The sequence below is a fragment of the Aspergillus multicolor genome (assembly GCF_047715735.1).
Source record: "Aspergillus multicolor strain CBS 133.54 unplaced genomic scaffold BDW74scaffold_10, whole genome shotgun sequence".
NCBI lineage: Eukaryota > Fungi > Ascomycota > Eurotiomycetes > Eurotiales > Aspergillaceae > Aspergillus > Aspergillus multicolor.
The window spans coordinates 837,409-860,318 of NW_027395961.1; the positions used below are offsets into that span (position 1 = coordinate 837,409).

Genomic DNA, 22,910 nt, shown 5'->3' on the forward strand with positions numbered 1-22,910 from the left:
GGTTTCCAAGCGCGATAGACCAATGCAAGGGATGGGCAAGAGTAGAACACCTGGGCATGGAATTAGCCAATAATAGATAAACTTTGCTTGTCTAAATAAGTACTCCAGCGCGCCAGTGCTATGCATCCAAGGCAAATATTCACAAAAGAACTTGAAGTCTGAAAGCAGATAAACAAAATCTAGGGAACCATCAAGCATTCAGGTCGCATAAGCCCAGCCAACCATAGTCTAGAGTACAACATAGAAAATCTGTACAAAGTATAAGGCATCATGCTCCGACCATCGGTAGTCGAGAGCTCGTGGTATCATCGCTTGTTTCATTTCACTTCAGCAGCGCATTATTTTAGGATTCATCCCTCGGCCGTCGCTGCGTGAAACTGCGTCGGATACTCTCACCCCACGCAGAGTCGCCTAGGGACTGCATCACATCTTGTACCGCCATTGCGCTGTTGTGGCGCGAATGCTCAGAAGCTGCCGATGCCCCTGCTGACGGCGGATCATATGAACTAGTTGTGTGTGCCCGCTCCCTGTGTGGCGACAACGAAATACTAACATTCGACCATTCTGACGGCGAGCTAGCTCCGGAGTCCAACCGACTTCCAACATTTGTGTTGATCCGCGGCAACTGTGGCGGTCCAGCTTCGCGACCCGGCGATGTGGGCGAGAGCATTGACGGTTCCGCCCCGCTGTTGCGAGCCGACCCCCGTGGGTCCTCTTCCGACTGTCGGTCAACCAGATTCTGCGGCTCGTCGTCCACGTAGATCTCGGGGACGTTGAATTGAGGCACAAAGGTCATCCTGGCGGATCTCTTGTGCTCGATTGCTCTTCTGAACTCCCGAGCAGCAGTGAGGGTCTTGAAGAACCCGATCACTGTATTGCGGCGGACTGCCTCCTCTACGCGCTGCAGTTTTGCGCGGCGTCGCAAAAACTCCTCGAGTCTGAGACTCTTGCTGTCGCTGATCACGTTGTAATGCGCGAGAATCATGAGACACGAGTGGAACGTAATGCCGTGTGTCGGGTCTGCAGATACAAGGACTTCTTCGTAGAGCTCGTTGAGTCGCTTTCGCCGTTCCCTGATGGTATTTACTGGGATCTTGCGAACGATTCTGGCAAGCTTGTCGAGGTCAACTCCCTCAAAGACTCTTCGGTGGGCCAGGAGCGAGTCCCGCTTGTCGACCTTGCATTCTTCAAGGATGTGCGGGACCATGAAGTCATCCTGGTATATGCGCACTTCGAATATACCCGTCAGTTCCTGCTCGATGTTAGCTCTATGCTGATTGAACGTTTCTTCGCTTACGTACCCTCAAAAGCCGTGGGAACTGTTCCTTGGTGATGTATCCTGTGCCCTCCGGGTCGAACTCAGCCCACGCCTGCTTGAAGCGGCGGAGTTCTTCGCGACTGATCACGTAGAGGCCGCTGCTTCGCTGGTAGACGTAGGAGAAACTCTCAAAGATCAACGAGACAAATAGAGAAACGAAAATGTACATGCTGATGATGTTCCACGAGATAAACAGCGCTCGAGCCCAGCCCTTGCTTCCGCAGTCATTCCCAAAGAAATCGCCGCCGTCGGTGCACAACGGTGGCTCCATCATTGCAAAATCTTCCATGAGCTCGTTCCATCCCTCTCCACAGCTCGTCCGGAAAAGCAAGATTAGAGCCTTTGGGATGTCTCTGAAATTTATGTTCCCGGTTTCATTGTCACCGAACTTTGTGAGGCCAAAGGCCTGGTTCATCGCGATGGCGTAAACAAGGAACAAAACAAACCAAGTCGCCAGTAGGTTTCCAATGGATGTTAAACTAGCCGCGGCGGTCTTGAATAGTTGATCGAGCTGGTTGTTGCGCGGAATGAGCAGCAATGTGATGGCAACAAGGAATAGCTTGTTCAGTACCTCGATAGTCTTTTGCCGCTCGTATGACGTGAAGTTCAAAATGGATGTGATGATAGTGCTAGGAACGACGAGCAAGGCGTACATGTCCCACGAGCTTGTACTGAAGCGGTGCCAGCCCAGCCCTGCCATACGCAGGAGGACATTGGCGACGTAGACGAAGTTGAACGAGAAGAATATGGCGTCTCGAATCTTGCTCCAAGTCTTTTCCTCGGGGTAAAATTCGACAACTAGCAATATAAGGTGAAGCACAAGGATGCAGGTGACAAATTTTGCCCAGCGACCATGCTTCTTGTAGGCTTTACGGTAAGCCCACTGCTTCCAGGTCGTGCTTTTCTCGTTGGACCTCCGCTTGGACGGGGATACCTGTCTGAGTAGTTTCCTCAATTCAAGCCAAGATCGCTGTTCAGCCGTCAGAAAAGCAACTCCAGTTTGCTCCGTGTAGTTGCGCATGAACACAGATGTGAACAACGTCAAGACAAAGACGGCACCGAGCAAGTTAAACACTATGAAGAATAGCCCGTTTTCTGGAGCTGCGAACGAGTCTGGTTGCTGTCCACTACCTGTAATACTCATCACGTCAGACTGAACTCCCGTCCATCCCTCTTGGGAGACGATCTGGAAAAGAATGAACAGAGAATCTCCAAAATTGTCGAAGTCATAGAAGGGGTTCGACGCGACCCGAGGTGCCAAAACATCCCAATTGTACGGCGCGCTCATATATTCGCCGACACAGGCATCCAAGGTTCCCGATATTCCGTCGTCATTGCATGACACCAGTTGTCCATTAAACAATGTGACTCCGTAGATAGCGAATGGGATCAAAAAACTCATTGAGACCAAGGCAGCCTCGACGATAGTTAGTATAGAGGCAATTGAAAGATGGCAAACAACTTACAGCAATGACTTTCCATCCTCCGACAATAATAACAGAATGGAAAGTGTTTTTGGCGCTATCACTGAAGTTGAGCAGCCTCAACGCCCTCAACGCCTTGAACGCTCCAATGGCCCTAGAAACTCCGCGCTCCGAGGTCAACGCACTCAAAACATTGATCCAAAGGGTAATCAAGACAATCCCGTCAATGAAACCCCATGAGCTTCGAAAGTACGCATTAGGCGTCCAGAAGAATCCATCGGCAATCACCTTGATGAGTGCTTCTATGGAGAACAAAATGGAGAAGCCTAGATCGGTATATGTGAACCAGTCTCTGTCCGTTTGGAAGTTGACAGCCTGATAGATTGGAGTGGTGATGCAGGCGAGGATAACCATTGCCACGATAGCAGCATAAACCAGAGCAGTAAAAGTATACCAAACGGGTTTATATGGGTCAACGCCCTCCACGCGCTGTGACCCACGTCCTGGTCCGACAATCCGTTGACAAAGTCTTCGAACCGGGTTATCCGGCTTGAACAGAAACAAGGACGTGTTGTATTTAGGGTGGCGTATCAGATATTCTCGTTGCTCTCGTTTCCTTTGCTGCTCTGCCGAGACTACCTCGCGAGCCATTTCCTGAGGACCCAATTCCTCGTAAGCCCGAGAGATTTTCAACTTGGCATAGAATGGATTAGGTTCTCGCCGCAAGACAGACGATGAGACCGACGTCCAGATGCGCGAAAATACACCAGGCTCTACCAGCCCTTCGGCTGTGGTTGTAGCTCTATCCGTTGAAGGCCCCTCGCGAGGCTGATTTTCTGGCATCTCCTCGTCTAGAAACTCCCGCACAACGGCGTCCTTCAAAAGCATATCCAGCGCTGCAGGACCATGATCAAGCGGATCCTTGAATCGACCCGAACCGCGACCGAGCTTGAAGATCTTGGAAAGAGACAAGTTTCCTTGAGATGCACTGCTAACCTGCTTTTGTTCCAGAAACGCTCGGACCTGATGAAGTCGCTTTTCGTCCTCAGACACGTCGAAACTCTCCTGAATGACTGCAATGAACATATTCAGAATGATAAAGTTGGCTACAATGAACCACAAGATCACAAATGATGCCGAAATCCAGGCCGTACCATAGTCGTATGTGAACGAGGTAACATTGTAGAGGGTCTCGGTCCAATTTTCACTTGAGAGAATGATATACATTCCAAGGAACGAGTTGTATAGGTCAGAGAAAGTGATAGCAATCGTACCCCCGTCCTGATCTTCTCGTGGTATCTGACTGCGGAAGAGCTGTGTTGCAAATATAGAGGCGAGAAACGTGATCAGAAAGACGAAGAGAATCAGGTTCAATAAACCCACGGCATTGCGGAACACAAGAGTGATCAGGTTCTTTGTAACGGCAAACGCTAGAACAACGCGATAAACTCGAAGAATCTGGAAGAGAGTAAGGACATCATATGCGCGCTTCGAATCCTTGATAGCAGGTATCTGGATAATGCAGGTGATAACCGCAAGCCCCAAGTCGACCCAGTTGCGGCGGCCCTGGTGGAATCTGCGCCAATCAGATATGAATCGCAGCATGATCTCTCCAAGTAAGGCAACAGTAACGACAATCTCGCAATTGTCAATAAGCTCGGCTCGGCTATCGCTCATAACAGAGCTTCTCTGGGCCTGCATGATAAGATCGAAAACGATAACGACAATCCAGAACCAGTACGTCGCGTCATAGATGCGCTTCAACGTACTGACTTTGCGGGAGGACTCACCCTCCTCCTCGTTTGCTTCAAGTTTTTGGGATGCAAAAGCGCTTCGCTTGCTTTCTTCACGAATAACTTGGAATGAGTGGGTAATGACAGCAACCAGCAAGTTCACCATCCATAGACTCAGGATGACAAAGCCGCACGCAAAGAAGAGTGCAGCTACAAGGTAATCGCTCTCAGTGGTGTAATAGAGGAGATCTGTAAACGTATTCGAGCTCATTATCACGAATACGAGCTCGAGCGATTGCAGGATGTCATCAAAACTCATGGTATTGTTGTACGGATTGGCTCCTGAAAGGCATACAGAACCCTGAGGGCAAATATACCCTTTGGGATCTGAGTCGCTTTCCCAACCATTCCAATCGACCCATGGCCTCTGCGTGCCTGTTTCATCAAGCCAGCCACCGCAGAACTGAAGTGAGCCATATGGATCATTCATGGTGAAGTTGTCCTCGCCATAGTCGGTTCCAACCCATTGACAGGTCCTATTGAAGCTCGATTTAAAACTTTGGGTGCCTACTATTGCGAACAAGAGCCAAAAGAACCCAATCAAAAAAGCAACGTGAACCAGCAAAGGGGCGGCTTTCTTTAAGCTCCGAAGAATGACCTGTGTTCATATCAGTAATCAGTTGAGCCACTGTGCTGCCCTGTGATAACGTACCGAGGTTCCACTGGTTAACGCTAGAAGACGTAGGGTGCGCAGACAGCTGAGCATGCGAAAAACGTAAAGCTGGCGTGTGAACTCAATACCCCCCATGGCCAAAGTAAAGCTTATCCAATATGCAACCACTGCGACAAAGTCCAGTCGGTTGAAGGAGTGCCGGAGAAAAGCTCGATGAGCAAGCCGGATACGGCGCATTTGGAGCGGGTCGTCCGCTAGCTGCTGCTCTATCTGATTCAATCCGCCTGTGAAAGTTCGTAAAATCGACGCCTGCTGGGGTTCAGAGTGCGCGGAGGATTTCCTGGTAGAAAATTGTCGTTGTGGTGTTATGAGGTTCTTTCCCTTCTCCATCAGCGCCGTCCTAATGCCCTTTGACCGATCTATTGTGCTGTATTCGACTGGATTAAAGAACAGTCCGGAAACCAAAATTTTGGCAATAAGCTCGATTGTGTAGATGATGAAGATAATGAGGTAGGGATAGTCCATACGGTCCATGCCCCAAAATTCTCGGCGTGGCTGCGACCATTGGGACTGCGCTGACTCGATAGTCAGAAGAATGGTCTGGATGATAATGACGACCAAGATAAAAGGCTCCGTGAACGAATGTACGAGAACATCACACAACCACATTCTAATTGGATTGTCAGGGCTAAGAAGCCCAAGAGCCTTCCCTCTAAGGGGATTGCTCAGGTCTTTCCACGCTTTGCTGTCCACTGATTTCTCCCTGGAGCTCTGTTCACTGAAAGAAGAAGTAGACGGCGCATCGTGGGCATAGTCTGTAAGAGTAGGCAGCGAAGGCGGGGCTTCCATGCGAGAGCTTTTATGGGAGTCTCTTGAGAGAGACCGCTCCACCACTTCCGGCTCGTTACTCAAGTTCACGACACGTTGGGAGACGGACTTCATCATCGAGCTTGCGCGCATCAGTGCCGACCCCGATACCGAAGGGGACAGCGAACGCCCCCCATCTCTTGATACACTCTCCGCGCGGCGTCTTCCACTGTAACCACTCTCCATATTATGCAAATCATCGCCCAAGCGCGACCCCATGTGGCTGTCATCGAAGCGAACGGAAGGTGCATTGGATGGGTCCCGCGAGCCGCTGGGAGTGATGGACGCGCCACTAATGGGTTGTACATGTCGGATACTCGTTAACGGAGTTGTATCAGGATAGGTCTCGGAAGGAGTGAGGTAGTGTTCGGCTTCGTGCGGGTCGACGCTATCTATATGGACCAAGTCCATGTCGGACTCTGATTCAACCCGGGCATGTCGTCCTAAAGATGACGCGCTCGGTGGTGAATGCTGGAATTCAGAGGGTTCGAATCCAAGACCAACCGACGACATTGCTGCCGCGAATGCTCCCGGGTCCTCGACGTTGAATTGGTTTGCGCCATCAGTAGAACGCGAATCCGTAGTACGGCCTCCATGATCGACAGGCGAATCCTCCGACAATCGTTCGTATGACCGTCCTCTCTCGGTCAGAGAACGTCCTGAGAATAACCGGCTCCCCACCCTGCCTGGCGCTCGTCCGCGTTCTTGCGGCCCGGAGAGGTCTTGTAAGGGGATTGAATGATTCGCGATGTCGTTCTCGTCGCTAGAGCCGCGATCATGGCTATTTGACGCCATGGGGGGCAGGATTGATTGACTAGCCGAATGCAGACATCGCAAGCCGCCGCGATGAGGGAGTAGTCGAGGAGTGAACTCGATAAGTCGTACGTAGTAGAAAACAGAGGTGTCGCAGTTGGAGGCGGAGCACCGCACGAGAAACGAGAGCTGAGTGTAGAATCGAGATAGCGAACGCAAACGCAAACACAAACGCGAGATGAAAAAGAGGTCAAAAAGCAAGGATCAGGAATCGGCGCAGCTGAGGTGTCTTCTCCGGATTCCCGCGATGATCCTCTAGTTTGAGCCAGCAGCGGCCAAAATGGGGCTTGTTGGCGGGATGATGAATCTGTATGGCTGAGCGGCGGTAATCCGACGCTTGTCTCGCCTGTGATTCTATTCTTGTTCCTCAGTTAGATTACCCACTACTGACTTGCCTCGGATTAACAACCAATGTTTGCCTGATTTGTTCATTTCTATACGATTGCAGATTTTGGTTGTGTCTACCATAGGGTCATCCTCTGCCCTACAGCCAGGAACGCGTTGCTTTTGGCGTTTAACTATGCTGCCTGATAATAGCTCCACGCCAAGGCCTAAAAATAACAAAAGACGCCACCGTTTGCTCCTCTAGAACAGAAGTGGATAGATGCAAGCCTGCCACTCATGGACGACCCCAAATGGAACAAATCAGTCGGTCTCCATCCGGCTCCCTTGTGTCGAGTCCTTGACATAATTCCGAACACCTTCAATGAACGCCTTCATGGCGTCGCCGCCTCCAAGCGGAACACCTCCGCGACGCATAAATCCATCATTCTCAACTGGAATCTTCAAGGCTTCGCTGATACTTGGTAATCCTCCATCCCTAATGGCCACGGTCAAGCTTGCGAGACTTTGGGTGAATTGAGGCGAATGTAGGACTTTCCTGAGAATGTTCTTCTTCTGCGGGAGATTGAGCGCGCTTAGAACATCTTGTGCAGTTTCGGGATGGCTTTGGGCAGTCGACTGGTCTTCCATCTGTAGGGCGAGGATGAGGAGCTCTTGAGGCAAGAATTTCAGGAGGTTGTCAACGCCTTCGGAATCCAGTGTGTCCAGATAAGGTAGCGTGGTCGAAGGAGGCAAGAGGTCTTGCAATGTAGTAAATGGTTGCTCGGCTTGTTGGGACTGGTTTCCTCCAAATGCTCTGAGGAAGTTCTGCACCACAGCTGAAGCGTCGGAGTCAATGGCAGCCCTATCAGGGAATCGCCCGGGTCAGTTTACAGACTTTCGAACATAGGTAGATGGCAAAAATCATATTGTGAAGGGTAGGTCTACTCCCACGGCTTGAAGCGCGAACGGAAGACATGGTACCCGCAATAAAATCATCGAGATATGTACCTAACTTACGCTCTTCCGCCATCCGCCCCGCCCTCTCTCGATTCCTGCCCCTCTTCTCTCACATCTCCCCCAGTGGCATCCGGTCCTGCACCACCACCGCTACCTCCGTGGGGGTGGTTCGGGTCATGGTCAACGCCTTCAACATCCTCCATTGTCTCATCATCATCCCCGTTGGATGGACCCCGTGGGATAGCCGCTATCTCCCTCTCTAAATCGAACTCCTCGCCTTGCAGAAGCTTGTTAACGATTGAGCCCAGCTTGAGGTCCCTTGCACTCCAGAAAGTCGGGTCGGCTTCATCATGCTGCGATTTGGATTGAAGCCAGAAAAGATACCGCTGAGAGCTTGAGGAGAATTTGAGAGCGAAGATACGGCCGTTCGTAGGCTTTCCATCTGGGCGATATGGTGTAAATGTCGCATCGGAAGGGACCATCACCAAATCCAGCTCAGGTTCCGTGTGCGGAGCGCTCCGGGGACGCCAGCAGAAGTGAATCAATTCATCTTCGGAATAGAGATAGAGGTAACCGGGAGTTGGCTGAGGTTTGGCCTGGGTACTTGATGACTGGGTCTAACAAATATAAGTTTGATGTTACCGACAAATGTTGAAGACGGTCATAATGATCGCGCATGGGTCAGGCTCACCTCCAGGTCACAGATACCCGCTTTGAAAGTGATGATCGGTGTGATGGACATGATCGCGGGGCAAGTAGGAGTTTATTTGAGAGATGAAATTTTGCTCTGACGTTTTACTGATGGCAAGGATCTTAAATCACCTATATGTTGGGGGTGGTTGAAGGAACAAGCTTGAGAAAGATACGTCAGCCCGGCACGAAGCTCCAGAGTCCAGGCGGGAGTGTTTGGTTCGGGGAAGCTTTGGAGCACTTGCGCTTGTGGCGGCTGCGAAAACCCGTATCTATGGGCGCCTCAGGCTTGAGTGGCGGCCCGTATCAGTAGGAGCCAAATTGGCACTAGCGCCTTTCGGTTAACTGATAGGGCTTGCGTTCCCACAAACCTCACCACTCCGCCTTTGGACAGGTGAGTTGCCCGTCACACACCAATCTCAACAACCACCCGCCGTCGACAACCACCCCCTACTTTCTTTTCAGGTCCTCTTCGTCATCAGCAGCCAAAATGTCGGACGTTGGCACGACGAAGCAGTTTGGAAAGGCCCAGAGGCTTGTGCCGTCTCAGAAGGCCCAGAAATGGTACCCTGTTGATGACGAGTCGCAGCCCAAGAAAGTCAGTACACCCCGTGCAACTACGAATGCAATTGTCGGAAGGAATGGAGGATGCGGTTTTGTGTGGAGGAATGCGACAATTGCGCCGCGTCGAACGGCCTCGGCGACAAGTGGTGGATCGGGAATTATCGAACGAACATAAAAATGATATGGGAACCGCATCCTCCGAACATTCAAGACAATTCGCATAAAGGGAACGCTATGGGATCAGCATTCTGACATGGTATTTTTGTTTCGTTCAGGTCCGCAAGGCTATCCGTCCCACCAAGCTCAGGGAGAGCCTCCAGCCCGGTACTGTCCTCATCCTCCTCGCCGGTCGCTTCCGTGGCAAGCGCGTTGTCCTCCTCAAGCACCTCGACCAGGGTGTTCTCCTCGTTACCGGTCCTTTCAAGATCAACGGTGTCCCCCTCCGACGGGTGAACTCCCGCTACGTCATCGCCACCAGCACCCGTCTCGACATCAGCGGTGTTGACGCCCAGACCATCGAGAAGGTCTCCGCCCCCGGCTACTTCACCAAGGAAAAGAAGAACGAGAAGAAGACCGAGGAGGCTTTCTTCCAACAGGGAGAGAAGGCCGAGGTACGTTATCCGATATCGTCGGGACAAATGGGCATTTGAAGCACTGCGCGGTCAATGTCCGCTATCCAGATCAGATTACTGACTTTGATGCTACCAACAGAAGAAGGTTGTTGCCAGCGCTCGTGCCAGCGACCAGAAGGCCGTTGACCAGTCTATCCTGGCCAGCGTCAAGAAGGAGGCTTTCCTCGCCAGCTACCTTGCCGCTACCTTCAGCCTGCGCAACGGTGACAAGCCCCACGAGATGAAGTGGTAGACGTGTGCGACGCGGCGGCCGCGGGTTCGGTAGGAGGAATATGTGAGGGGCGGCTAGATGCAAATTGGCGCTTCTCCGCACGGAGAGGTGCAATTCTCGCAGCGCAGGGGGAACGGCTGATGAAATATGTAAATCGACACCGGAGGACCCGTTTTTGTCAGAAATACGGCGAATTCGGAAATACCCCTTGTCGGTTGTGTGTATATTCTCGCAGACAGGTTTCTCCCAGCGTGGCTGGTTTGCACTCTTGTCCAATGAGCCGTGAGCAGAAAAAGAAAAAAATTCATGATCACCATTTCCAGCTGTTACGTGTCTTTTAAAAAGGATAGCTGGGAGTCATTATATGCTTAGTATGATACTCTTTTTCTCAATCTCCAGGTCAAGTTCCAGGTTCAGATGAAGCCGTTCTCTCCTTAGTTGGTCCTTTCTTACTCATAGGTTCCTCGATCGAATGATTACTGCACCGGCCAGCATCTTACGACATTTACTACGCTTATCAATTCCGCACAAAATTCGGGTCATGGTCATCAATATCCCCAGGCATCAAAAGCGAACCTTCCAGAGGCCCGGGTACCCATTAATTTATACTCGTCGGGAACATCAAACGCCAAACGCCCAACGCAAACTCGAACTATAACGAACAAAAGATATGCTACCTTCAACACTGCACGGAACCCATACTCTTACAATCCAAACCTCGCAAAGTCCCAAGCCACCAAGAATAAGCCTTTATCCTTCACCTTCTACCCGTCGAGGCCGAACCACCACCACCACGGAAAGTCTTCCACAAGAAATTGATATAACCCCAGCGCCCATAGAATCCTTTACCATCGGCAACGTGCGACTCGGCATGGCGCGCCGCTATAGATAAACGGAAACTCGGCAACACAGTATCCGCAGAAGACGAATACCTCCTCAAGGGAGATGAGCAACGTGTAGAGCAGGAAGGTGACCGTGTGGAAACGTAGGAGTAAGACGGGGAGGTACATGGGGAGCCATATGGAGAGCATGTAAATTGGGGGGTGGTCATAGTGGGCTGTTAGCGGGAAAGTAGTGCGGAGGTCATGGTACCAGCTCTTGTGGAGCTTGACGAGCGAGGCGCAGACGGACTCTTTGGAGTGTAGCACCCAGCGATGAATGGCGTAGGTGAGAGCCTATATACAAGAGAAAAGGCATTAGTTTGGGTAATTCTCATCAATGGGACAGTTGTCGCGGCGGCACCTACCTCTCTGAGGACGAAACCGAAGAAAAGCTGGCGTGTCAAAGTCCAAAGCGATGGAACGACCAGGGTTGCTGTTACTGCAGGCCGCCAGGTTCTGGTGAGAAACCTCTCCAGGAAATATTGCACGACGAGGCCGAGCGCAAAGTTGCCAACCGCGCATCCTACAATTATAGCTTCTTTCTTTTTAGGCCAGGAACGCTTGCTTCCTGTGGGTAGACCAGCTTCGCCATACTCTTTGCACCAAACTGCTACGCCCGGCGCGGCGACGTCGAAGATAAAGAAGATAATTGACGGGAGGAAGTAGAAGACTAGGCGCACTAGCAATGTACCCCAGATTTCAAGCCATAAGGCAGTGTGCGCCGTATAAAGAGTGGCCCATGCGATGTTGAAAATTAGCACGTTAAGTCTGGTGCTATAATAAGACACGAGAGGGAGAACAACTAATACGATGAGGAAATCCATCCTGCGAACAAAAGTATACAATTGAGTTAGAAAGTTCAACATCATGAGGGACAGATCCCGTATCTATATATATTGTATAGGTAGGGTGTTTGAAAGAAAGCCCTTCTTAGAAGCTACAACAAAGCTTCAAAGACCTCGAAATATAAACAATAAAACTGTAACGACGTCACAATTGTAGCCGTGATTCATTGCTGATACCCTAGCGCGGTGAGCACAACGCTACGACGAAACAGTAAGGATTGGTTTAGCTAGGGTTAAAACACCAGTTTCCTGGTCATGATAGATCGACGGAGAATCTACCCGGGCGATGAACACACCACAAGCATTACCAAGAGCATGAAAGATGTTGAGAACAGAGTAGTCACTTGATTGTTGTGGCTGCTTATTCTTAGGACTAGAAAGGTATTAGGTAAGGATGTACAAGAGTCATAAGGATGAACAAAGAAGGGCACTCGAGGGTATCTAAGCCATACACCAGACAATGAATGAAACAGCGTTTTTCATGAAGTTGATTCAGCGAAGCCAAGCCTAACCCGATGGCGAGGTGGGAACGCCATTCTTTTGTCCCCAATTGAATGCCTGCTTCCGAAGGTCGGGAACAACAGACAGGAATAGCAGGTTGCTGAACCAGCCGGTGCATGTATCGCGGAACCAAGAGTTTCTCGGGCTAGGGCCGAGCGCAGCGCCCTTCATCACGTTGCCAACGAACATGGTGGTGATGAGGTATTCACCGCGCTCAATGGATTCTATGGCGATCCGGGCAACTTCCTTGGGAGTCTGAGGCTTGTCGGCAGACTCGAGCTGCTTCGTGAGGGAGGGCTTAACCTGTTGCTCGTTGTCGAAGCCAGGGCTAAGAATACCCATGGGGAACACAGTGTGGATCCGGACGTCGGCTGGGGTAGCTCGGGCTCGCTCTTTAGAGGCTCGAGAACCATTGTATACCTCAATCTCCTGACTCAGGGTATCTGAAAGGGCACGCATGGCAGCCTTGGCGGGAGAATATGGAGCATACCCAGCAATGGGAACGAAGGCGAGGGTGGAGCAGGTGAAGATGAGGTGTCGGCGAGGCAATGGCCGCTGGTGGCTGGGGTTGATGGGAACAAGCCACTTCCGCAAAATCGCATGTGCTGTGTTTGCTGCAGTCCAGTAAACGGTATCCATTTGGTCCTTGAGGGTCTGGACGGATGTCTCGACAAAGTATCCAGGAGTGCAGTATCCAGCGCAGCACCAAACAATGTCAGGAGGCATGCCGTCGTTCCACTCGGTGACTTCGGTCATGATGCGTTCGCATTCCTCGGGTTTGGTGAGGTCAGCACTGATGTAGTGGAACCGCTGCTTGGGGCCGTTGGTAGCGGAGGCCTGGTAGAGACATCAACAAATTGCACTCAAAACGGTTGCCACATGAACGTACCTTGATGGCTTCCATGGCCTCTTCGAGCTTCTGAAGCGTGCGAGCGACGATGACAACATTGGCTCCTTTCTCAGCGAGCTGGCAGGCCACTGCCTTGCCCATACCCTCTGAGCCGCCGGTAATCACCACGGTCTGCAAAGTCAACTTGTCAGCACTGCTCGGACTGGAGAATGCAGACGCTAATGGAGCGAGACTCACCCGTCCCTCCACGACGAACTGATTCTCACCACCAAAGCCGAACATCTTGACGAGTGTATAGAAGAAGAGTGCACCGAAGACAGCTGAAATCCCCAAGGCCGTGGGAGAAGCGTCGTAAAGGATAGAGGGTAAGGATGGATGCATGAGGAAGAAAGGAGAAGAGAGGACGGAAGAGAAGGGAATATTAAAGGGAGGAGGGGATTGTTGCGTGCGGTGGCTCTGTCGCGACTTCCGTTCTTGAATCTTGTCGGACAGGATGGAGAAGGAACCGGCCCTCACCAAGCTCCTGCATATCGGAGATAGCGGTTACCGGGCTGTACCGCATTACGGTACGCAAGGGCAGGGCCTGGTAAGTTAAGCTGTACCTAAGCGTTAGATGTATCAAAAGCATGTGATCCGCTTCTTTTTTGCGGGCCAGAGCTGGAGGGCGGTGAGCGTTTCGCCCAAAATTTTATTGCAGAGTGTATCAATTTTTCGGCCTCAAGCCGGCGCTCAAACAGACTTTATTGCTACCATTCAGATCAACTATGGGTAAAAAGAGAAAGGCCGGCGGTCGCCCAGCGGCCAACAAGACCGATAAAGAAGAACCGCACAAGTTCGACATTGAGGAGAGATTCGACGATTCCGAGGATGAATTTCAGACCGGCCGGGACCAAATCTTGCTAGACGAAGCGCCGGAAGCCAAGAGACGGCGCAAAGTCGCAGAAGATGGTATGCTATGCCCAATTCTTCGTTGCCATTATAGAGTTGCCACTAAAATTGTCCTGTTTAGAGGAAGCGCTTCAACTTTCGGACGAGGAGATCCTGGGCTATGAGTCCGTCGACGAGGACGAAGATTTAGAGGATGACGATGATATGGACGAGGCCGGATACGACGACGACGAGGACGACGACTTAGAGCACTTTGCCTCGAAATTTGAGAAGAAACGAGGTGGAGATTCTGAGTCGGAAGACGAGGAAGAGGGCCTTGCCGCCTGGGGCTCCTCCAGGAAAGATTTCTACAATGCGGATCAGATCGAAACGGAAGCCGATGCCCTCGAAGAAGAGGAAGAGGCAAAGAGGCTACAGCAGAAGCATTTGCAGGAGATTAACGAGGAAGATTTTGGTTTTGACGAGACAGAATGGGCCGAGTCCGGCAAAGACGAAGCGAAGGATGACACTGGCGCGGTGACCGAGGTTCTGCCACAACTGGAAGTTACGGATGATATGAGTACCGAGGAGAAGCTGAAGGTTTTGAAGTCAAGATACCCCGAGTTCGAGCCTTTGGCCAAGGACTTCGTTGACCTTCAACCCACGTACAACGAGCTTACAAACGCAGCTAAAACCGCCAGTCCCATTGCTACCGAAGACGACGTGGATCGTGCCCCCGTTGCCGTTATCAAACACCGCGCTCTATCGGCATATTTGGGCGCTATCAGCATGTACTTTATGCTTCTAACCTCTGCCAACGACACCTCCGACAACCTTACAACATTATCCCCCGCCCAACTACGCTCACACCCTGTCATGAATTCACTCGTCAAGTTCCGGAAGCTCTGGGAGACCGTCAAGGATATCACCGAAGTCAAGGCTACACCCCGGGAAGATGATGAGGAAGACATTGAGAGTGACATGGATGTGGATGTTCCAGATGTCGACGCAGCGGAAGTCAAGGCACCAAAGGAGAAGAAGAAGAAGAAGCTCTCCAAGGCGCAACGCGCCGCCGAAGCCGCCAGGGCGGAAGCCGAGGCGCGAAGAGCGAAGAGACTTGAAGAGACCGAAGCAAACCTCGCCGGCTTATCAAAACTCGTCACGGAGCCCACTCGGAAACGTGCCAGCCAGAAGACAAAGGCCCTCACAAAGGATGACGACTCGGACTTCGGTGACGAGGACGCTCTTACCGCCAAAGAAGCCGAAGAGAAGGCCAAACAGAAGCGCTCTCTTCGCTTCTACACCTCTCAGATCGCTCAGAAGTCCAACAAGCGCACTGCAGCTGGTCGCGATGCAGGTGGTGATGCGGATATTCCATACCGCGAGCGCCTGCGTGATCGCCAGGCTCGCTTGAACGCAGAGGCCGAGAAGCGTGGTAGATCACAAGCGCAAGGCGCTGAGCAACTCGGTGGCGATAGCGACGACGAAGACCGACGAGTCGCTCACGAACTCAGGAAGGGCAACAATGACGGCTCAGATGATGATGACTACTACGACATGGTTGCAGCCCGCACTAACAAGCGCAAGGCTGATAAGAAGGCTTTCGCGGAGGCTCAAGCAGCCGCCGCCCGTGAGGGAGGCCACGTCGAGATTCAGGAAGAGATTGGTCCCGACGGGAAACGTGCTATTACATATCAAATCGAGAAGAACAAGGGTCTAGCGCCGAAGCGTAACAAGCTTAACCGCAACCCGCGTGTCAAGAAGAGGATGCGCTTCGAGGACAAGAAGAAGAAGCTTGGTAGTGTTCGCCAGGTTTACAAGGGTGGCGAGGGCCGCGGCGGCTATGCTGGTGAACTTACTGGTATCAAGAAGAACTTGGTCAAGAGTACGAAGCTCTAGTTCCTACATTACTTCTTGTTCCTGTATTTTCTGGCTGCCCTTGGATTACATTACCAGGCGTTCTAGTAGTGTGTTTAAAAATGGGTTTCTTGTGTATATAGAATTTCATGATACAACCTTCTGTCCTTCTTTCATCAAATTTGCTCCCTCCGTGCCACATGGTGGCCTACAATCACCTGCCTATATTTATATTTCATCAGTAAACTAGCAGCAGAAGCAAGACGCGGAAAGTCGAATTTCACCCTTACTCATCCGAACCGGTGTCTAAAGATATATTTTCCGGCATCTCGCCCACCTCTTTGAACAGCCCCTCTAACATTCTCCGGACGTCCTTCCCTTCACAACTATCCGACAGATCGAGCATCAGAAATCTCCTCGCCATTTCATCCTTGAGCGCGCGACGTGCAGTCAGCTTCCACATTTTATCCGATAATGCACTAAAAAGGAAGGAAGGGGCACGATCTGCCTTACCGCACCCTGCAGTGCATTCATCTCATCTGCAGACAGCGTCGCGCATGCCGCAATCAAATTCTCCCCGCGAGCAGAAAGAGTCACGAGCTCATTTGCGCGGTCGACGATGGCTTGGTTTATTCCGTTCAATGCGGCGCAGCTGTTTTGTCAGTTTATCAGGCCCGCCTTCACAGCATGAAAAAGAAAAGAGGGAACGTACATCGTGCCGAAGCTCTTCGTGCTCCGACCTAAGCAGAAGCTATTCCTCAGTCAATACAATCCATGTCTAGTCCGGAACGAAGATCAGAACAAACTTGTAAAGGTAGGTTATCTGATCATCAGCCTCGTGGGACTCCTCGCACACCCGGACTTCCATGTGCCCTAACTGCAGCCTGGGTCTGACGCGGAGAAACTCATTTTCGAGAATCTCATGGAAATGTGTGGCGGCGATGACCTTTGGTGCGTCTTCTAGGCTAAGGAGGTGTTCGAGGATTCCGCATGCTAATCCGATGCCGTCTATGTATGCCTAGTTAGCTCTTAGGTCGGCGAGCACTCGATGAGTGACCGAAACGTACCATGCTCGCTGGTTCCCTTGCCGAATTCGTCAACTAAGAGGAGGCTTCGGCTCGTTAGATGTTTTAGATCGAAGGATATTTGTTGCAAGTCACTCATGAAAGTGCTCTGAATCTGATCTAAGGTCAAGATTTGGAATTCTAGATTCATTGATGTGGTGATACCTGAGAGACACTGTCTTGCGAATTCGACTTCATAAGGATTTTGTCGACCACGCCAATTTCAGCGCTCTCCGCAGGAATGAAGCTGAGAATGATCAGCGGGAAGTCTATATCTGTTAGTAAGTACGGCTGATTACCTTCCTGTCTGTGATAGGTACACTATCAAAGCAACCTCAGGCGGGTTAGTTAGAGCTTTAGGGTATCAGAATGACTTGCTTACTTGTTTCATGTACACGCTCTTCCCCGAATAGTTTGGGCCTGTTAGTAATAGCATGCTTGGGCTCGATCCCGTTCGCAGGGCCTCCGGGGCGTATTGAGAATGATCGGCCATTTGCTCCTCTAGTCTGCCTCCTACCAAGAAGGTGTCATTCGGGACATATGAGGATACGATCATCTCCTGTAGCAGATGTCTTGGAAATGTCAAAATGAGTAGACAAAGTGAGATCGATGTAATCTCTTACCGGCCTCCTTTGATCTTGATTATATTGTCCTCCACCATCCTCGGGCAGACCAGATTGTAGCAGGTCACTGCCTGGGCCATCGCAAGGAGGCTGCATACTCTTAGCTCGATTTCTGGAAGAGAGACTTAGAGCCCCTACCTGTCAATCTCCCCACAAAGATCAGATGCTTCTATAACGACTTTTTCGTATTGTAGGATGCGCTGCGCCAGATCGTAGACTATCTCAATCTCCTTCTCTGAGAACCAAACATGGTCAGATCTTATAGTCGGAAGCAAGAATAACGGAAAGTTACCCACCGCAGATCAGTCCATATACATCCCCAAGCTTCTCATCCATCTCTCTCATTCGAAAGTCTTTGAAATATGCTCGGTTCTCTGTAATGAAGATAAGCTCCCAACCTTCGTCGGCGCCGTTGTATGCTGCCTCGCCTGCGTTGGTAAGAGGTATAGCTATGTTGAAGCCTAGCTGTGGAAAGTATATAACGTTCACATCAATGTCGAAGCTTGCCGGTATAGTCGTCGCGATTTCTATGGCAACTTGTTTGAGCAAGCTGTTCAGGCCATCATAACTGTCTTTCATTTTATCGAGATCTCTATCCAGTCCTGACTTGACGATTGCTCTACCTTGCTCATCAGAGCTGTCGATGTCAACCTTACGTCTGTCAGTAGAGTCTAGCCGACGGTACTCAGTCGCTTACAATCTCCTGAATCATTCTCCCGACGTTATATAATTGCGCTGCTTCGAGAGCACGAATAGCCTGCAAGACCGTAAGTATGACTTGACGAGGAGTTATCTCATCTACTGCTTGCCTTGTTATATAGGTCCAGCCCATGTCCGCCGGCAGTTTCTCTAAGAGCATCGTGCACGTCAATGCCGTAAAAAGCAAACTGCCAAGTTAGCCGATTACAATTTGAGGATCTTTATGTGTCATACTGCTAGCAATGTAGCCCACACCGTTGCCTTGAATCCCGCAACCTTCCCGCTTCCAGTGCTAATTCCTTTCCGGAGATTGATCATAACCGGCCGAAGATTCTTGATATGCTTCAGGGCCTTCACCATTTTGTTCATTGGGTTATAGTTGTCAGCCTGGAGGTATACGCCAATGAAGGCATGGCGCTCGTGGATTATATCGAGCTGTATAGAAGGCCGAAGAAAGATCTGCCGCAGCCGTTGCTTTCCCTGCGGAGTGCATGCAAAGCGCTGGAATAAACCATATACGGATAGTCCTTCTTTGGACGAAGAGTACCTTTTCCCCGGCCCTTGATTGACCATGCTGGGATGAGACTCGGATTCAATAATCTGGAGTGACATCAATGTTCTTGCGTTGACAAACCTGGGAAAGTCTAAGTTAGCCTGCGCTGAGAAATGGCTATAAGTCGAACCTACATCGTTCCACCCAAACTGGACATCTCGAAAGAGGTCACTTGGTATAGGCCCGTATCTGTGCCGCCGGCCACCATATCGGAAGACCTCCGTCGTTGCAGGTAGGTCAGAATCGCACCTGCACAACCGAGTGTTACCTTGTTCTCCAGGTCGAGGAAGCTGGCCATGTGTAAATGTCTGCCCTCCTCCAATGTGAAATCCAAGTTCTCGGTGTCTAGCTGGTCTGTGTCGACAAGTCCATTATGGGGTACTAGGAATTTGAAGCGCTCCTCATGTTTAGACAATACTTCCAACGCAATCAACTTGCTCTTCGCATTCGATGGATCAAACTCTTGGAATGGTCGCACATCAAGCTGATATGGGAGGTAGGGTCGGGCACCTAGGTGACGAATGAGTTAGCATTGGCGTCAGATACTCTATCAGTTCGTCTCCCACTCACCATTCTCACTATTCTGTGTTTGTCCTCCGCGATTGAGGTGATCAACCCGCGTTGATGTGAGCAGAACCGTAGGCTTGATCTGGAGGACCACTTGAGGACGAGTTAGCTAGCTGATGCGCCGCGAGGACGAAACGTACAGGTGTCAATAATTTCTGTGTTGGAGTGCCGTATGTCTCCCATTAGGTATAATTTCTTTTCTTGAGCGGAATAGTAAGAACACCCAAGCGTCCCGGCTTCTTTCATGTCGATAGCTGCTATGATTTGATCAATGTCATCCTCTGCAGACTGCCCAATAGAACCGGTATCCCCTCCATTATCAAACAAACTATCAGTTCGAGCTTGTCTTGGGCCTGGCGTTCCCTGTAAGCCAGCTGGGGGAACATATACAGACGAAGCGCGGCTCTGAGTGTTGTATGAAGCATTGGGTGGTCCGCTCCCTGAAGCACAAGGACGATACGAGCTTCGTCGCCTGGAGGTTGAAGCCATTGATTCAATGGTTGGGTTCAAAAACCAAGTGCTCAGAGAACATCAGCCCGGGGATGGTGATAAGAGACGATTGCAGTTTCAGAGGTAAATGGTGTTTTGCGGAAGTTTGGGGCCAGAGGTACCCTGTTGCTACAACTTTAGTCACATGGGACATGTACAAGATCTTCATGAATCATTAGTATTCAAGTCGAGTGATATTCGTCACCACCATATATACATGAGGGGGGAAAGTTATTATACAAATATATACAAGAGCTAAAAGCCGACTCATTGACATAAAATCATAAAACAAGCCCACGGAAAAGGTCCAGTTTTCCAAGCATCAACGAGGAACGTAAGAACTAGTTAAAATTCGTTATTCACTCTGGCTGACAGCAGTGACCTCAAGCCCATCCTTGTTGGCATTAAATGCAACACGAGCCGTCTGCCCGGAGGTGACCTCGCCACGGATGATCTTATCAGCCAACCTGTTCCCAATCTCCTTCGCTATTAAGCGGTTGAGTGGCCGAGCACCGAACTTGGGATCGTAGCCCTTTTCGCAGAGCCAGTCCTTGATCTCGTCTTCAACTTGGAGAGTCATACGCCGGCCATCCAATCTTGCCTGCAACTCTTTGATCCTGATATCAACGATGTCCCTCAAAGCCTCCCGTGAAAGCCTCTTGAAGGTAATAAACTCGTCGATGCGGTTAAGGAACTCAGGCGGATAAGCTTCTTGGACGACATCCATGACGGCCTTTTTGACTTCTGGCGTGATCTCCCCATCTGCTGAGACCTTGGATGAATGGGTAGGATCAGCGCCGATTAGAATGTCAGCTCCGAGATTGGATGTAAGAACAATGAGAGTGTTCCTGAAATCGACTTTGTGACCCTGTGCATCGGTGAGGAAGCCCTCATCTAGGACCTGAAGCAGTAGGGCGGAAATATCCCGGTGGGCTTTCTCAAACTCGTCGAACAGGAGAACAGCATACGGCTTCCGCCTAACGGCTTCAGTTAGTTGGCCGGCGTCATCATAGCCAACATATCCGGCAGGAGATCCAATTAGGCGACTGATGGTGTGTTTTTCTTGGAATTCACTCATGTCAAACCGTACAACGGCAGATTCCGTCGAGAACAGGAATTCGGCCATCTTTTTGCAGAGCTCAGTTTTACCAACGCCGGTAGGTCCAAGGAACATGAACGACGCGAGCGGCCTGTTTTCGCCACTCAATCCGGCTCTCTGCATGCGAACTGCGTTTGCAACAGCGGAGAGCGCTTCGTCTTGGCCGCGAACAGACTTTCGAAGGGTGTCTTCCATATGTATCAACTTTTCGACTTCTCCAGCCATCAGCTTGCTGACCGGGATGCCGGTTGTCCGAGAGACAACAGCACCGATATCATCAGGTGTGACCGAATCGTGGATAAGATTTGTCTGCGAATCTTTTTGCTCCTCGCCTTCCTTCGGCAGCTTCTCCTCAAGAGCCGGTATCCTAGAATACCGCAATTCTCCTGCCTTGGCAAAGTTGCCCTCTCTCTGGGCTTGCGCTAGTTCGAAGCGTGCGCGTTCTAACTCCTCTTTCGTGCGCTTGAGGTTTTCTATTTCTGCCTTCTCCTTTTCCCAAACCTCTGTCAATTTTCTGGACTCGTCCTGTTTAGCCCCCAAGTCTTGCTGGAGCTTTTCACGCCTTTCGCGACTGCTGATATCCGTTTCCTTGCGAAGAGACTCGAGCTCAATTTGGATAGTGGTGATATCGCGGTCCAACTCCCGAATTACATCCGGCTTGGACTCCTGCTGCAGCCGCAGAGCAGAGGCAGCTTCGTCCACTAGGTCGATGGCCTTATCAGGCAGGAATCGGTCGGTAATGTACCGGTTGCTGTAGGTTGCAGCGGCAACCAAGGCACCATCCGTAATACGCACACCGTGGTGGACTTCGTATTTTTCCTTGATACCACGTAAGATCGAAATAGTGGCAGCAACCGAAGGCTCGCCGACTTGAATAGGCTGGAACCTACGTGCCAAAGCAACGTCTTTTTCGATCATTCGGTATTCGTTCAAGGTAGTGGCACCGCAACATTGGAGTTCTCCTCGAGAAAGTGCTGGTTTCAATAAATTGCTAGCATCGATACTGCCCTCTGCTTTTCCTAGCCCAAGTAGAGTGTGAAGCTCGTCAATGAACAGAATGACGCCGCCTTGAGCTTCCTCAACCTCTTTGAGTACAGACTTCAGTCGTTCCTCGAAATCGCCCCTGAACTTAGCTCCAGCAATAAGCGATCCAAGGTCAAGAGCAATAACGCGCTTGCCTTTGATGCTCTCGGGGACATCGCCTTGCACAATCCTTTGCGCCAGGCCTTCGAGAACAGCTGTTTTTCCAGTACCAGCAGCTCCGATGAGAACAGGGTTGTTCTTCGTACGTCGGGATAAAACTTGAATTGTCCGATGAATCTCTGCGTCTCTTCCGATGACTGGGTCCAGCTTGCCTGCCTTCGCTTTAGCTGTAAGGTCGACACCGTACTGTTCCAACGCCGCCTTCTCCGGCTCGCCGCCCAAGTTCATCCGATGCGTTCCACCTGGAGGGTGCGGTCGCCCACTCGCATAGTTTCGAACGCCTGAGCAAGATACATATGCGGCATTACTGGTCAAGCTGGAGGGTAACCGTGCGCGAGGGACGAATCGTAGAGGTGTTGGGCATGGTCGCGATAATAGTCGGTTTGATGGTATGAAGGTTGATGGTCGTAGCAACCGAGTGCGGCTAAGCTGCAGCCTCGACGCCATGAGAGCGGGAAGTATGTGTAGCGCAATATAATGTTAAAGCAATATGTCTGTCGTCCTTGGATTCGGCATCGCAACGGGGCCGATAGAGGCCTTTATCTAGCCGGCCATTGAAATCATCGCGAGCCTTCTCGAAAACTCCACCATGGCCGCGAGGGCGAC

The 22,910-nt window shown here is 50.9% G+C and overlaps 8 protein-coding genes across 8 annotated transcripts; 2 read left to right on the forward strand and 6 right to left on the reverse strand.

Annotated features, from left to right (window-relative positions):
* Window positions 1-211: 211 nt before the first annotated feature.
* On the reverse strand, window positions 212-7,037 carry cch1 (calcium channel protein CCH1). The gene is made up of 4 exons (XM_073723935.1): window positions 5,188-7,037; window positions 2,785-5,133; window positions 1,302-2,735; window positions 212-1,252 (listed from the first exon to the last, which is right to left on the reverse strand). Exons 1-4 carry the CDS (start codon window positions 6,808-6,810, stop codon window positions 344-346), a joined length of 6,315 nt encoding a protein of 2,104 aa, XP_073584709.1. The 5' UTR covers window positions 6,811-7,037; the 3' UTR covers window positions 212-343.
* A 161-nt stretch (window positions 7,038-7,198) lies between these two features.
* On the reverse strand, window positions 7,199-9,013 carry BDW74DRAFT_152385 (uncharacterized protein). Its single transcript, XM_073724364.1, has 3 exons — window positions 8,801-9,013; window positions 8,170-8,726; window positions 7,199-8,014 (listed from the first exon to the last, which is right to left on the reverse strand). The coding sequence occupies exons 1-3, from the start codon at window positions 8,849-8,851 to the stop codon at window positions 7,474-7,476; spliced, it is 1,149 nt and encodes a 382-aa protein (XP_073584710.1). The 5' UTR covers window positions 8,852-9,013; the 3' UTR covers window positions 7,199-7,473.
* A 188-nt stretch (window positions 9,014-9,201) lies between these two features.
* BDW74DRAFT_14986 (60S ribosomal protein eL6) lies at window positions 9,202-10,254 on the forward strand. The gene is made up of 3 exons (XM_073723943.1): window positions 9,202-9,397; window positions 9,639-9,974; window positions 10,075-10,254. Exons 1-3 carry the CDS (start codon window positions 9,290-9,292, stop codon window positions 10,225-10,227), a joined length of 597 nt encoding a protein of 198 aa, XP_073584711.1. The 5' UTR covers window positions 9,202-9,289; the 3' UTR covers window positions 10,228-10,254.
* Window positions 10,255-11,051: 797 nt separating this feature from the next.
* Window positions 11,052-11,911, reverse strand: BDW74DRAFT_177677 (uncharacterized protein; the record flags this gene model as incomplete). The annotated part of the gene is made up of 2 exons (XM_073728951.1): window positions 11,052-11,381; window positions 11,453-11,911. 2 exons carry the CDS (start codon window positions 11,909-11,911, stop codon window positions 11,052-11,054), a joined length of 789 nt encoding a protein of 262 aa, XP_073584712.1.
* Window positions 11,912-11,995: 84 nt separating this feature from the next.
* ksrA (3-dehydrosphinganine reductase) lies at window positions 11,996-13,825 on the reverse strand. The gene is made up of 3 exons (XM_073724365.1): window positions 13,521-13,825; window positions 13,323-13,454; window positions 11,996-13,270 (listed from the first exon to the last, which is right to left on the reverse strand). Exons 1-3 carry the CDS (start codon window positions 13,662-13,664, stop codon window positions 12,440-12,442), a joined length of 1,107 nt encoding a protein of 368 aa, XP_073584713.1. The 5' UTR covers window positions 13,665-13,825; the 3' UTR covers window positions 11,996-12,439.
* A 186-nt stretch (window positions 13,826-14,011) lies between these two features.
* On the forward strand, window positions 14,012-16,183 carry BDW74DRAFT_15064 (something about silencing 10 family protein). The gene is made up of 2 exons (XM_073724045.1): window positions 14,012-14,231; window positions 14,293-16,183. The coding sequence occupies exons 1-2, from the start codon at window positions 14,048-14,050 to the stop codon at window positions 16,047-16,049; spliced, it is 1,941 nt and encodes a 646-aa protein (XP_073584714.1). The 5' UTR covers window positions 14,012-14,047; the 3' UTR covers window positions 16,050-16,183.
* Window positions 16,184-16,293: 110 nt separating this feature from the next.
* BDW74DRAFT_184936 (MutS family protein MSH5) lies at window positions 16,294-19,938 on the reverse strand (the record flags this gene model as incomplete). The annotated part of the gene is made up of 17 exons (XM_073730927.1): window positions 16,294-16,437; window positions 16,521-16,659; window positions 16,720-16,758; window positions 16,814-17,015; window positions 17,075-17,186; window positions 17,237-17,318; window positions 17,371-17,405; window positions 17,454-17,643; window positions 17,695-17,784; window positions 17,833-17,929; window positions 17,991-18,365; window positions 18,497-18,581; window positions 18,628-19,027; window positions 19,081-19,456; window positions 19,517-19,606; window positions 19,654-19,801; window positions 19,843-19,938. The coding sequence occupies 17 exons, from the start codon at window positions 19,936-19,938 to the stop codon at window positions 16,294-16,296; spliced, it is 2,700 nt and encodes an 899-aa protein (XP_073584715.1).
* Window positions 19,939-20,174: 236 nt separating this feature from the next.
* hsp78 (chaperone ATPase HSP78) lies at window positions 20,175-22,910 on the reverse strand. The gene has a single exon (XM_073724065.1). The coding sequence runs from the start codon at window positions 22,749-22,751 to the stop codon at window positions 20,358-20,360; it is 2,394 nt and encodes a 797-aa protein (XP_073584716.1). The 5' UTR covers window positions 22,752-22,910; the 3' UTR covers window positions 20,175-20,357.

Coding starts and splice junctions, on each gene's coding strand:
- hsp78 (XM_073724065.1), bottom strand. CDS start 22,751: ATGGCGTCGAGGCTGCAGCTTAGCCGCACTCGGTTGCTACGACCATCA.
- BDW74DRAFT_152385 (XM_073724364.1), bottom strand. CDS start 8,851: ATGTCCATCACACCGATCATCACTTTCAAAGCGGGTATCTGTGACCTG. Junction 8,727..8,800: donor CGGGTATCTGTGACCTGGAG/GTGAGCCTGACC, acceptor TATATTTGTTAG/ACCCAGTCATCAAGTACCCA. Junction 8,015..8,169: donor GGGGCGGATGGCGGAAGAGC/GTAAGTTAGGTA, acceptor ATTCCCTGATAG/GGCTGCCATTGACTCCGACG.
- ksrA (XM_073724365.1), bottom strand. CDS start 13,664: ATGCATCCATCCTTACCCTCTATCCTTTACGACGCTTCTCCCACGGCC. Junction 13,455..13,520: donor AGTTCGTCGTGGAGGGACGG/GTGAGTCTCGCT, acceptor TTGACTTTGCAG/ACCGTGGTGATTACCGGCGG. Junction 13,271..13,322: donor AGGCCATGGAAGCCATCAAG/GTACGTTCATGT, acceptor TGTCTCTACCAG/GCCTCCGCTACCAACGGCCC.
- cch1 (XM_073723935.1), bottom strand. CDS start 6,810: ATGGCGTCAAATAGCCATGATCGCGGCTCTAGCGACGAGAACGACATC. Junction 2,736..2,784: donor GAGGATGGAAAGTCATTGCT/GTAAGTTGTTTG, acceptor ACTATCGTCGAG/GCTGCCTTGGTCTCAATGAG. Junction 1,253..1,301: donor AGTTCCCACGGCTTTTGAGG/GTACGTAAGCGA, acceptor AACATCGAGCAG/GAACTGACGGGTATATTCGA.
- BDW74DRAFT_15064 (XM_073724045.1), top strand. CDS start 14,048: ATGGGTAAAAAGAGAAAGGCCGGCGGTCGCCCAGCGGCCAACAAGACC. Junction 14,232..14,292: donor GCGCAAAGTCGCAGAAGATG/GTATGCTATGCC, acceptor TGTCCTGTTTAG/AGGAAGCGCTTCAACTTTCG.
- BDW74DRAFT_14986 (XM_073723943.1), top strand. CDS start 9,290: ATGTCGGACGTTGGCACGACGAAGCAGTTTGGAAAGGCCCAGAGGCTT. Junction 9,398..9,638: donor ACGAGTCGCAGCCCAAGAAA/GTCAGTACACCC, acceptor TGTTTCGTTCAG/GTCCGCAAGGCTATCCGTCC. Junction 9,975..10,074: donor AACAGGGAGAGAAGGCCGAG/GTACGTTATCCG, acceptor TGCTACCAACAG/AAGAAGGTTGTTGCCAGCGC.